At 37.3% G+C, this 14,137-nt stretch overlaps 1 protein-coding gene across 1 annotated transcript in view; it reads right to left on the bottom strand.

The window, feature by feature from the left end:
- The window catches only part of COG5 (component of oligomeric golgi complex 5), a 187,616-nt gene that overhangs the window by 34,769 nt on the left and 138,710 nt on the right, over nt 1-14,137 (bottom strand). Inside the window, exons 12-14 of the mRNA XM_085298128.1 lie at nt 13,563-13,767; nt 11,568-11,729; nt 10,106-10,205 (exon numbers count right to left, since the gene is read on the bottom strand). Coding sequence (XP_085154254.1) covers nt 10,106-10,205; nt 11,568-11,729; nt 13,563-13,767 — 467 coding nt within the window. The remainder of the gene's footprint in view (nt 1-10,105; nt 10,206-11,567; nt 11,730-13,562; nt 13,768-14,137) is intronic.

Below are 14,137 nucleotides of genomic sequence, written 5' to 3'. Positions count from 1 at the left end.
TTATTTAAAATGTCAGGAAGCAGATCTATGATCGAAAAGGTCTGAGGAAAGAGAAACTCATCTTTAAAGCTGACTCCTATAGCGTAGAGGCGAACACTGAGCAGGGAAATGGCAGGGAAATGCACTGAGCCATACCAGTTTTGTGGGCAATACTAAAAATAATTTAAGTATGGCTACAGCAGAGCTGACTTTCCATTATATATATATTTGATGCTAATCTTATGTAACACATTTGGTGCTGATCAGCATTACAAAGATCAGTGTTCTAAAAATATCTGAATATGACAGATAAATAGATGCTCCTCAGTCTATGTATCTATCCATTACATTCACTAAAAACAGAATATCAAATTACAGAGGGATTGGTTGCACTGGCATCCCAAAAAGTGTTAGGATAAAAAAAAAAAAAAAATCTGGCTACCTGAAGAAAGCATTTAACTCCTGAACATAAGGAAGATTTAATATCCAAGGGTTTCCTAGCACTCATTCAGCAACATTTTGAGTTGCCACAATGCCACAAGCAACCGTGCACTTTTTAAGGACTAAAATTCTTGTAGAGACAGTATATACTATTTGAAAATAGGTCAACTACGGCTGATAAGCATTACTAAYAGAAAAACGTGTTTAGGAAAGCATATCTTTTGATGGTCCTGCAGTCTAAGAAAATCTTAAGACCAAAAGTGATGTTACCATAGAAGAAATTTGCATCTCCCTACTTGTACCTGAGAGAATTATTCACATCAGAAGTAAGACAGTATGAGATTCCAGAGGTTAAAAAAAAAAAAGAAAAAAAACCACCTAATCTGACAGCATTTTAAGCTTCCTCCTGAGTCGGTTTTGCATGCATCTCACTTTCAGTCTCATTCACATTTTGGCTACACCCATAGCAATAAATTAAACAGTGCCAGGAAAGGTTCCTGGGCTCTGGGTCACAATCACCCGTATTGCTAAACTGTTAGGACAGTTCTYGGCAAGCTTTTGGCTCTCCCAACCAAACCCCAGCCACAGCCCAGGAGCTGGGTTACTCCAGAGACCAGTCCCAAAAGGCTCCAGCCAGGCAGCCACTGTGTCTTGGAGGATAAGAAACCTTACCAGCATAGAGGCAGGCTGTTCTGCACCAGCTGGCCTTAGAGCCCAAGAACACTTCCAGGTCCATTTCATTTAGTAAGATAGATGTCACTATTATGTCCCATATTGGAGACTTAGAAAGCTCACAGCTAGGACAGCAAAGGGGAGTCCCAAGTCTTAGGCACAAATCTGTATTGATCTTGGATTCTCAACTGACAGAGCCAGAGATTAGCATAAACATTAGAGTGRCAGTGTAGAACAATTTAATACACAGCCTTTCTATAGCAGAGAAGGACACAGTTTGCTGATCTGTGAAGCAAGGCCAACACAAATGAGAACAAGTTTCAGTGATACAAATCTACCTTCAAATAAATGAGACGAAGCTCATTTACTCCAGTCACTAAAGCACTTCTATAAGCAGTAGACCTTAAAGAAACGTTCTGTTCTGAAAGACAGCTATGTGTTTTCTTTCCACATTCATATTCCATCTTGAGAGCAAATCCAGACCATTTTTGGACAATCAGTGAGTGACTGGGACACATCAGCATTTCACTCTGAAGGAGGGGTTTAAATGATAATGAATTGCTACGTTTTTCTTCATCTCACACTCTTTTTTCCAGAAAGCAAAAGATACTTGCTTTCTTAAAGAACAATGCACTAAAAACAACAATGATCAAATGCATATTACTCATCTTTATGATGGATAATAATACCTCATACTAATACATTTCCAGTAACACCATTTGGTATATTCCTAGTTAATTGGAAAGTAGAATTCAGTAAACCCTAGGAATGAGCACAGTTTAGAAATAATGTATATTAATTTTAATCAGAGAATTTTTATATCAGACCTACTTTACATTTAAACTTTCATCTAATTAAATATTCAGAGTTGTTTTACACCATCCAAAATCTAGTGTCACCTCTGCATTGAAAAATAATTCATATATGCCGAAATCGAAGTTTTTCAGTTACTTCCTAAGAATATTTTTATACCTGGCTGAGTGCAGAGTGCTCTACTATCTGTGTACATTCTAAAACCATATATAACATTGCATAACTCAGATATTTACTTAAGCAAATGCAAATGAATCTCAATATACTACTGAGATTCAGGATAGTGAGAAAGAGGCTGCCTACTCTCTTCTCCATCACGTATATCAGCTGATGTAGACTTTTCCTCAAAACACAGAATCTACAAACCTAGTTCACCAAAGAAAAATCCAAACATATTCTGTGTACACCAAGGGTACAGTGGTMCATTGTTCTGGGGATCAGAATGCCCAGTTCTCTTTCTGATTTTGACTTTTGGCATGTTCACTACCAGAASCTTTTAATATCTAAGTAAAAGATTTTTGAAAATACAGGACAACTATTTGGGCTTTAGTACGAAGACTCAAATTTCTGAGGCACTCATGTCATCATTTTAATTTGCCTTCTCAAAATTTACTTCTATTCCTGGGTCTTTATCATTTTAACTTTGAAATATAACTGAAATGCACCAAGTGTCATCTTATTTTTTATTTTTATTTTTTAAATAAGTTCAAGGGAAGAATTCTTCAAAATGCTAGGAAAGACCAAGTTCTCTGCTCTACACAGAGTTTAAAAATTTTCTAGTGGCTTATATTAGGCAAACCTGATAATCAGAAAATCCCATACCCACTACCCAGGGTAAAACACTGATGAGAAGCCATGCTATGAGCTGTGGGCAAAGGATAGACTAGTAGCTTTCCCAGATACTGCCCACAGCCCCTATTTCGGGTCTCCACCTTAATCATCAGCTTCTGTACAGTACATGATGCACAAGTCCAACCACATCTAGTTAGGACAATTCAAATTCTCTAGTTTCTTTCTCCCTCATTACACCTACTTTCCTTCTCCATTTTTCCAGTGCTTTATCTTTATGACTGCCTGCAAGTCTGACAGTGGGAAAGATCTCCGTTATCATTGTCTGCCTGCAGGCTTTTGTCTGGTGGTCTCCTTTTAAGCAGACTTTTCCGAAACATATTACTCCATAAAATATAAATATTCTATATTTAGGAACCTTTTCAAATTATAGGAAATCACAGCTCTCACTTATTCAGCCTTATTTACTCTAACTTTAAGATGAATCTGCCATCGTGTACTATGATCATGTAGCTTGTTGCTTTGCCTGTACTTCAAGCAGACAAGAACTTGCTCCGCCTGYGCTCTAAGCTGAATGAGCAGCTAAGCATGGTGCCAGGCCTGAACTACTCACCCTACCTTGGAGCAAAACTAGAACATGCCCTGACATCCGTGAGCACAGCAGAGTGATTTTGTGTTTGCCAAAATCACATTGGCATTCCCTTACGCAACCAAACACAAAAATTATTTTTGAGAGGTCCAGATCTCCAGAAGTTGGTAACATAACCATCCCCACCTCCCTGGAAAAGCGAGTGGGCAAGCTGATTTTTATAATCTTGTTTCTGTAAATAATTGTTTGCTTGTTCTTTGGTCCAAAGATGACCACCCATTTTGTATTTGACAGTTGAGCCTTCTTGTGGGAAGAGGCAGCAAGACACAGTCACCCCAACASTGATAGCAAGATAGGAGAGATGGCTGTGGGACTCGATTACAATTAATAAACATAGTCTGACAGGACGATTATAACTCTAGGGAGGAAATTAGTAAGAGGTCTCCAGGTTCAAAAAGTGGGAGAATCACATCTTCTCTAAACAACTGCATTTTCATGTTCACAGCACAACACATTTTATCTATGTGCAATTGGTGGGTGTGTTAGTGTACTTCAATCCACCCCCACACAAAGCTGAACAGAAATAGCACAAAAGTAAAAGAACATACAGTACTTACATTATCACTCACAATATATGAGCTAACTGAAATCATCACTCAAAAGGCAAAAAGAATGCARCAAAAAACCTCAATTCTACATATATACTTACACATACACTATATATACACTAGTGTATATATACCCAGTGGGCAGTGTGTATACACTGTGTGTGTGTATATATGTATAGTATAAATACTGTTTAGAATACTCCTGGGAAGGGACTAGACTAGATKACCTAACAGAGCTCTTCCATCTTCAATCTCTATAATACAAACGGATCTTACAATTTATYTTTCTCCTCTTTGGAAAAAGCACAAATCTTGTAAAATTCTAAAGCTTTTAACCCTCAAAACTTCATGACTTCCCTCTGCAAGACATTCAGTTCTAAATATCAGTAGGAGAAATATCTCTAACAATAGTCAAACTGAAAACTAGTGATTGCAAAATTGCAAGGAAAAGATTCTTAACTATTACAGAATTCTAACACTTTAAATACATTCAAAGTTCAGCTCTGTAAAAGACTGAATTACAGGGAACCTACTAGGGAGACAGATAGTATTTTCTTGGTTTCTTTCAACACGTAACTATCACGTAGCATCAATGAAAATGAGCAGGAGATAGACAGGGTATTCTTGGAGACCATACAGCTCCAGGAGTCCCAGTTCCCCACAGCAGGAGAGCTGCTGCAGAGCTCTCTGCCAAGTGAAACAGCACATCACAACACAGTAGAAAAAGGCTGGAAAATCATCACTTTGTGGGAGGAGAGAGGTCCTTACTCCTTCTGAAGACTTGCATTTGAGGAACAGGTTTAGTGCCCTCCAGGCTGAGGAGGAGTTRGGCATGGCTTCAAGGGAAGTAACTGGGCTGACAGACCCTGTGYCTTGCAGCAACACCYGCAAGAAGTGGGAAAACCCAGGAAATTACAGGCCACTCAGCCTCACCTCCATCCCTGGAAAGGTGATGGAACAGCTCATCCTGATTGTCATCTCTAAGCATGTGGAGGATAAGGAGGTGATCAAGAGTAGTCAGCATGATTCATGAAGGGGAAATCCTGCTTAACCAATCTGATAGCCTTCTATGATGGAATGACTGGCTGGGTAGATGAAGGGAGAGCAGTGGACGCTGTGTACCTTGATTTCAGCAAGSCTTTGACACTGTCTCCCATAATGCCCTCCTAGAGAAGCTCAGGAAGTGTGGGTTAGACAAGTGGAAAGTGAGGTGGATTGAGAACTGGCTGAAAGGCAGTGCTCAGAGGGTTGTCATCAGTYGCACGGAGTCTAGCTGGAGGCCTGTGGGTAGTGGAGTTCCCCAGGGCTCAGTACTGGGTCCCATCCTGTTCAACTTTTTCATCAATGACCTGGATGAGGGGACAGAGTGCCTCCTCAGTGAATTTGCTGGTGATACCAGGCTGGGAGGAGTGGCTGATGCACCTGAGGGCTGTGCTGCCATTCAGAGAGACTTGGACAGGCTGGAGAGTTGGGTGGAGAGGAACCTCATGAAGTTCAGCAAAGGCAAGTGCAGRGTCCTGCACCTAGAGAGAAATAACTCCATGCACCAGTACAAGCTGGGGGCTGAACTGCTGGAAAGCAGCTCTGCAGAGAAGGACCTGGGAGTGCTGGCGGACAAGTTGAGCATTAGCCAGCAATGTGCCCTTGTGGCCAGGAAGGCCAATGGTCTCCTAGGGTGCATTAGGAAGAGTGTAGTCAGCAGCTCATGGGAGGTGATCCTGCCCCTCTACTCAGCCCTGGGGAGGCCTCATCTYGAGTCCTGTGTCCAGTTCTGGGCTCCCCAGTGCAAGAGAGACATGGAGCTACTGGAGAGAGTCCAGTGTAGGATTACGAAGGTGACTAGGAGAACTGGAGCCTCTCTCTTATGAGGAAAGGCCGCRAGAGCCGGGCCTGTTTAGCCTGGAGAAGAYTGAGAGGGGATCTTATCRATGTGTTTAAGTATCTGAAGGGAGGGTGTCAGGAGGATGGGGCTAAACTCTTTTCAGTGGTGCCAAGMGATAGGACAAGAGGYGATGGGCACAAACTCAAACACAGGAAGTGTTTGAGTTTGAATATGAGGAAGAACTTTCCTGTGAGAGTGACARAGCCCTGAAACAGGTTCCCCAGAGAGGTTGTGGAGTCTCCTKCTCTGRAGATACTCAAAACTTGCCTGGATGCAATGTGCAATGTGCTCCAGGTGACCCTGCTTGTGTAGGGGGGTTGGACTAGATGATGTCTAGAGGTCTCTTCCAACTTCAACTATTCTGTGATTCTGTGATTTACATTTTTATATATATAAAACAGAAATCTGATTTAAAGTGGCATATGGACAAAATTAAGCAAGAACTTAAAAGAATTCTGCTATCCATCAGGCATCTTTTCCAAAAATGGACAGCTAAAATCTGTTCACTTCTTGATTACAGAACATTATTACAGAGCCTTACCTACAGAAAACTGCCGTGCAATTATTGCTTCTATGTTGAAAATATTTAATAGGTTGGTGAGATATAAGTTCTCTTTTTGTCTTTWCTCAACTACAAATTACACAGATGGGTCAACATATAGGTGAGAAGGAGTTTTATGTGCTYCTCTCTTTTATAAAGTATAACAGACTCTAAACCAAAATGAAATTACTCAACTTCTTCTTTGTTTTCAGGAAGTGCGGCTTACAAGTTTCTTGTGAGATTAATGCATAGGTGTATACAGGAAGTACAGGCAAGGTAGTATTCTTTTTTATCTGGCCCATCTCACCTGTATGAAAAAGTGGATAGTGAGCAAAATCTGGATCAGTAAGCAGCAGTTGCGTTAAAAAATAAGCAACAAATCAGAATGTGAAATCTAGAGAAGGCAAATCTTATTCACCTACAACACAACGATCAGATTTGATAATCTCTCCTCCAAATTGAAATAAGAAGGATGTAGAAATAATGACTAAACRGAGATCTTGCAATGTCTGTAATCATTATGAGCATGTTTTGGCTTCTTGATTTATGAAAAAGGTGAACAAGAAGAGACAAAATAATAATGGCACAGAGAAAATTTGCCAAGCACAGTTCCTCAGCAYCACATAACAAAACATGGGATGAGTTAAAGGTTAATACTCTTATATTAGCAGAAATATTATTTTTTCAAATTAATGCAGTGCCTTAATGCAATGTTCCTTGGGACTCTGTATATTAAGAACAGCTGCAATTATATTAAGTGCAGTTAGGACAAAAATTCTGAATGCTTCATGGCATCATCAACCATCAGTAATGGGTTAGCTAAAGACTGATCCAGCAACAGGTTATACCTACCGACTGCTCGCAAAAGGTTATTTACCTCTTCTTTGAGATCATTTGAACTGACTAATACAAGAATTGATCTCAGACACAACAATAACTATTATTAACAACAATTATTGGAATGGGGAAATCTTAGAAGCAAAATCTTCAAAGCTACAAAGTCAGAAGCGATAGAAACAATCATTTTGGATTCTTGGGAAAAGGCCATTTTTTATTACTTGTTTTTGCTTTAGCACTATAAACGCGGATTGTTATATTTTGCTTTTAAACAAAACTGAAATCTTTGAGTCCCAAATAAAAATTTTCCTGTTATTTGTCCTCTCTAAAGCAAACTGGAGAAACAGTGATGAAACCAATTATCTTAGTAAAATAGAATTCCYTTTTTTGTGAAATCATTATCTCATTCAGAAGGAACTGAAAAGAYAAAATTCCTTACATCAGGAATGTCTCATTTCAACATTCTTAGAATGCACATTTAATTTTTCATCATTCAAATCCAACTGCAATATTATAAAATTAAAACATAAAAATATTTCATATGACTCTTAAAAGTGTCCTCCCAATCCTCCTTCACTGAAGGTTTCGACATTCTTTTTGTTCTAATTTGGAACAAAACTTAGTTGTGAACTCCTCCAGAAAATTTAATTTCCATCTTTAGCTCTGTTCTGCTAGAGCTCTCAGAAATCAAATATCTTAATGGATATATTATTCGGTCATTCTTCTCAGCTTTAAAAAGTTATTGTTGTAGTCCAGATTGCAAGATTGAATGACAACTGCATTCTTGGCTATGCCACTGAAATGTAATGAAACAGTGCTATACAACACAGTTCCTATTCTACACACCATAGGCATTTCGGGCTCRATCTGGTTGCCTAAAAACAGGTGCAAAAGACCATTAAGACATGCTAGATCATGTATCCAGGGCTGGCAAATATGACACAGGACATGTGGGAGAGCAATGCCCTTCTGGAAAGGCAGCTGGAGGCCAGGCAAGACATCTCAGCACTGTGAAGACAGCACTATACACCTATGACAGCAACTGAGCTGAGCCCTTCCAGTTCTCCACGTTCTAGCATGGCTATCAGTAAGAAAAGAAAACATTTTCTATAGTTGTGCAATACACAGCTTATATTGCTTSACAGTTTGCAAGCATATTCTTGATGGACATTCATGTCCATTCTGCCAGTTCAAGGAATCCTCTCTCTTGGTTATTCCGAGTTTTAAGTTTCACTTTCAGTTGTTCAAATCAGTAAGTTCAAAGCTTCAGGTTCCCTCTATTCCTGCCTTCATTTATTTTAAAATAAACTAATATAAAGCCAAAAATCATACACCTGTCAACTTATTCTGCATATCTTTTTTTTCAGTGTTTTCTTAAGAACTCGCCAGCTGGCTGATCACAAAATGATACATGATCTTGAATGATACATGATACTGGCGAGATATAAGCTCTAATAGAGATGATGAGCACAACAGACTATAGTGCTTTCACAGGTAYAGCTGACAGGTCTATTTTTCCAGTTTAATGTCACCATCTAACATAACCTACAATGCCAAAAGGTATTCTGAACCTTAATTAAGTGCATATGCTAATACGCCCTGTACTACACAGACATAAATACAGGCATGAGTTTGGTTGTTTTTACCCATGTTGAGTAGAGTAACCTATGGAACATTCCGATTTCTTTTACTAGCAAACTTCACTCTGAAATTATAAAGTCATATGAAGTCATCATTCAGTGTTTTTAAAAGAATACTCAACTAAATAATTMTATTATAAATATATAGTAAAATTACATAAACATGTATTTTTCTTTTTAAATTTTAAATACTCCTTATGACCTTCATGACTGTTCCACCTATGTTCCTTCTACATACAGTAGTTTGCAAACTTACAACATAATTCATCCAACAGATATGGTAAACAAAGTATTCACTGCTGGATTTCAACTTTTATATGGGCTTTCAGAGATAGAATGTGTCTAAAAGGTAAATAGAATCCTTACTAACTTAATTCCTGCAATATTTGTAGCCATTTTCTGYGAAAAATTGTTGGCAAGTATCACTGTCTTTAAATGAACCAAATAGTAAATGAACGTCACCGGTCTGAGTTTGCTTTCAGAAATAAAGCTGCTGAAGAGAAAACCTGATTACAAATACAAGTTGCTTCTTATTCCTTGCAAATTTGCACACTGCAAAAATTAGTTTTAATTTCGACATAATAAAAGCCTCAAAATTTCATCAACAAACCTCACTAGAAAACTGTTAATCTTAAAGTTTCTTTTTTCATAATATRACAACGTTCACTGTGGCTTCCAGTTGGTTCCTCGAGATGCTCTTCCCCGTCCTCTATTCAGTTTCCCACTAGATAATAGTGCAAAACAAAGGACTGGAAACACGTGACAGAAGTAAACACTTACAAAATCAAGGATCAAWTAAGTATGTATGGAGAAAAAGATATGCCCAAATTCTGGTGCAAATACTGGAAAAAATATATATTTGAATGGTCCATTTTTAACCATAAAGAAGATGTATCATGTAACTGGTGGACTATCAAATGCTGGTAAATATTAAAGTTAATGAAATTATCTTAATTTTATCTGAAACCACGAAAATTTTGTATTTCTTTTAATCAATATGACAAGTTTGATTTGGAGTTATAATTTTCTTTTTTTTTTTTTTTTTTTTTTTTTTTTTTTTTTTTTTTTTATTTTTTTTTTTTTTTTTTTTTATTTTTTTTTTTTTTTTTTTTTTTTTTTTATTTTTTGCTGTCAACAGACCTGCATGTTTTTATCTGAAAGTAGAATTTAACTGAAAATGTTTCCAGATACAATGGAAAGCTAACTCAATTATTTTGTCTATCCAGAATGCATTATCGTTACGTTGTAAAGGTACAAAAAAGAAAACACTCTATATAGAAAACCAGAAGACTTTAGAAATGTACAATTACTTACAAGCTGCTCTGACTTTACRCCATAGAGCTGAATAGTCTTTGCCACATTTTTTGCCACAGCCAAACTGAGGTTTGGATCAACAGCAGCCACATTGAGCTCACTGGAAGCAAAGATTATAAATCTTARTTAATAACTAAACAGTACTGTATTTAATTGATAGGGAATTAATTATTAATACATAGTTATGCGGCATAACAATTTAGAGAGAGTAGCACATATAACCAAAGCTTTATAAGCATTGTAATTCACTTTACAGTTTAACAAGTCATTTGGGAATTTTATGTGCAGAATGTTCCTATTCTGGTAAAAATGAGCAAAGTTTAGGAATGACACTTCAGCGTGAAATCACCTTCTCTATTAGTAATTCCATTCAAAAATATTGACTGCAATTAACTACATTCAAGGTTTGGCAGCAGTCTTCAAACATTACAGGTGAATACACCGTCATTCAACTCTGGAATAATACGAGCTATGCAGAAATACCCAGGGGATGCCTTAGCTTGACACAACTAAGAAGTTGTGTTTCAGGCAAAACAGTATAATAACAGAGGCCCCAAAGGAATGACAGGGAACAACTGAAGAAGAAAAAAATATTCTGAACTCCTTCCAGCATTTTGTGTTCATGGAACCCCACAATATCCATTAGCAAGGGCTGCATTCCTAAGTGCTCTACTGAGAGCACAGACAAGACCAAGGACAATCTCAAGTGACTACCATGCCATTAATGATGAGATTAACTTCTCCCCCAAGAATTAGAGAGATAGTAGACACCCTGGTATCAGAATATATCCCCCTCTGAGAACTTCTACGGTCCTAAATATCATTAGTTAGAGGTCATTCCAGAAAACTCAGATAAAATTTTAGAATCTTCTTGGCCTTTTCCCTTTCTCTCTACAAGAACAGACATTACATGTGCTCAGCATTAGCAAGGGTGAAGTGTCAGGATTTAATATCACCTGCCCACACATGCTAGGAATACTGCCCACGATTTTCAGGTTCTATTATAGAGATTAGTCTTTACCAAAAACTTATCAGGGAAAATATTCCACCGGTAATTTAAATATCTCATTTTACAAGTTCTACCCAGAACAACTGTATTCATTTCTTTTTCACTCTACTGATTATTTCCATCAGGGATTATCATTTGCACCCAAGCAACTATTATCTTCCCTTTGATATAGTCAGAATAATTAAGATATTAGGCATCTACAATATGTTTCAAGTTTCTTTCCCCCGTTTTGTAAGCTAAAAATGGTAAAACTTCTCATATACATACGCCAAAGAGTCCAAATGAATATTCTAGAACAACAAAATGCAGAAAAGAAACTCTGACTTCATTTTAACACTAATCATTTGTATAATTAAAGAGTAATCTATTTTTTACTGCTTCATTTCTAAAATTATGACTTAGGAGAAAAAACATGTTGAARGTTATATGTTGCAATGTATTTTACCTGCATACCTGGCTATAGTCTTAATAATGCTGTCAAGCTCATCAGAAGAAGGAGGATTACGACCGCCAGGAGGGAAGACAAGATTGATAGGGTCAAAGAGTCGAGATAAGGATTTTGACAAATAAGCAGCTTCATATGGTTGCAGGGAATCTTTCAAGGCCTTTTCTGGACTGTGGGTATAAGGCAAAATTATTACATTTTAAATCAAAATATGCAATAACATTGTTATATCTTTCCAGACTATATGTACTTTGCAGTATCCAAACCACTTTTTTGTTTCTGCTCTCTAAACATACACATTTGAAGATATTTGGACAGTGTACAACAGCTTGCTCTTCACTTGAACTACATACCTACTCAGGCAACTGCTCTGTGTAGTTCAACAGAGTTCTTTGCCCTTTCCGTAAGACCCATGTGGAATCCCTCCTTCAAGCTGTTCCTGAGACAGACAATGTTAAAACCACTAGGCAAATATCTAGAACTGCAATCAAAAACCTTTGAGTAGTCACATATTTATTAGCAGATGGCTTCTGCTCAATGATGTATCTAAAAAAATCTTTTAAAAACCTTTCTTGGTGTATGTATGCTTATAGAAAGGCTTGGATAGAAATAAACTTCTTAAATCTACCTTTAATAAGCTTCCATCCTTATTCTTTCTCTTGGTAAATAGCAGCTCTCTCAAACATTTTACCTCAGTGTCAGAAAAGTTTGACAGAGGTTTTACTTTGCTGCCACTGAGTCAATGGTAAGTCTCCCACTAACTGCATAGGAACATATTTAAGCCAACACAAATCTCACCTAAAATATTTATTTTATCTTATATAAGTCTAAAATTCTTAATGGACTTGATTAGCCTGTTTTCAGTTTAATCTTTCCAGCATCTACAACTCATATCATGTTTCTTCTGGGATGTAACAAACATACAAACTGTGTACCTTTACAAACTGAACATCTGTCACACTCCAATGACTTGTGGTTTCATTATAGAATCACATAATAGTTGAGGCTGGCAGGGACCTCTAGATATTGTTTAGTCTAACTAACTTAGTCTAACTGCTCAAATCAGGGTCAGCTGGAGAAGATTGTTCAAGACTGTGTCTAGCCAGGTTTTCAGTATCTCCTCTCTGGGTAAACTGGCCCGGTGGTAATGGAATTTACTACTGTTCCAGTAGTAAATGGAATTTTCTATTTTTCTGTTTGTATGCATTGCCTCTTGTCCTACCACAGGGCACCACTGAGAAGAGCCTGGCTCCATCTTCTTTACATCCTTCTATCAGATATTTATACACCCTGGTATGATCCCACCAAGCGTTCACTTCTTCTAGCTAAATAGTTCCAGCTTTTCAGCCTCTCCTCATATGACAGCCACTGCAGTCCTTTAATCATCTTGGTGGCTCTTTGCTGGTCTTGCTCCAGTATGTCCATGCCTTTCTTCTACTGGACAGCCCAAGCCTGGACACAGCACTCCAGATATGCTGAGTACACTGATGCACTCACGAGTGCTGAGTAAAGGTGAAGGATCACCTCTCTTGACCTGTGGCAATGCTCTGCCTATGTAGCCCAGGAGGCTGTTGGTCTTCCACTTTGGAAGACCAACTTGGGCGCACTGGTGGCTCATATTCTACTTGTTGTCCACCAGGAAGACCAGGAAGTCCAATAAGATAAAGCTACTGTAGTAATTGTAATATACATAGAAATGAATTTTAATCATTCTTCCTTTTTTTATTTTCACAACAGAGACGAAACGATAAAACTGGTTTCAAAGTAATACTATCAGGTACTTTATGAAAGATAAGAAAATCCAACGCAGCTAATGATGTAATGTAATGAAAATCCTACAGCTTTAAAATAGTTTTAAAATAATAAACACAAGCAAAATGAAAAAAGTCTTTAAAATTCTCCTGCTTTGACAAGTTGAATAACAGGAAGTTCTTAAAAATATTCCTTTTTCTTACAGAGTAAGACATTTTACATTCTATTGCCTTAGAATTCATAATACGTACTCATAATCTTGGTTTTTTTGCATAAATATGTCCTGTGTATCTTCTTCCATTTGCTGCAATTCAGCAAAGAGATCAGTACTTCCACTTGTGTTAAAATTCCTTTGAATATTTTGACTATATTGTTGCAGACGTTTCCACAAGTCATTATAAAGCCTCAGTAATTTAGGGTATTCTCCTTCAAAAGCTTGTCTCAAAAACGTAGAGGCTACAAAATAAAACAGAACACAATAAGTATTGCTAAGTTCAAACTGATTTATTTGATTCAAACAAGCAACCTCTATCTCTGCATTTAAATCAATGAATTACACAAAATATCAACATACCTTTAATACTATTTTGAAGTGTTAAAAGCTATCACAATAAATGAAGCTGACAAAGCTAACTATCTAAAGCACTAGTATGAATTCCAAAATTTAAGAATAGTATAGGAAAAATTTATTACATAAATAAATATACCAATTATGATCATGAGTTGTTTGGTACCAAGCATAATTATAAGTATTATTATTCATTTAAATACAATGTGTGATTGCAACTCACTAAACCTAAAGATTTTCTAACAATAGCTAAGCAGT

The sequence above is a fragment of the Rhea americana genome, unplaced genomic scaffold (assembly GCF_003343005.1).
Source record: "Rhea americana isolate MKP2758 unplaced genomic scaffold, rheAme1 scaffold_1, whole genome shotgun sequence".
NCBI lineage: Eukaryota > Metazoa > Chordata > Aves > Rheiformes > Rheidae > Rhea > Rhea americana.
The sequence above is the reverse complement of the archived record's forward strand: the minus strand, read 5'-3'. Positions and strand labels throughout refer to the sequence as shown.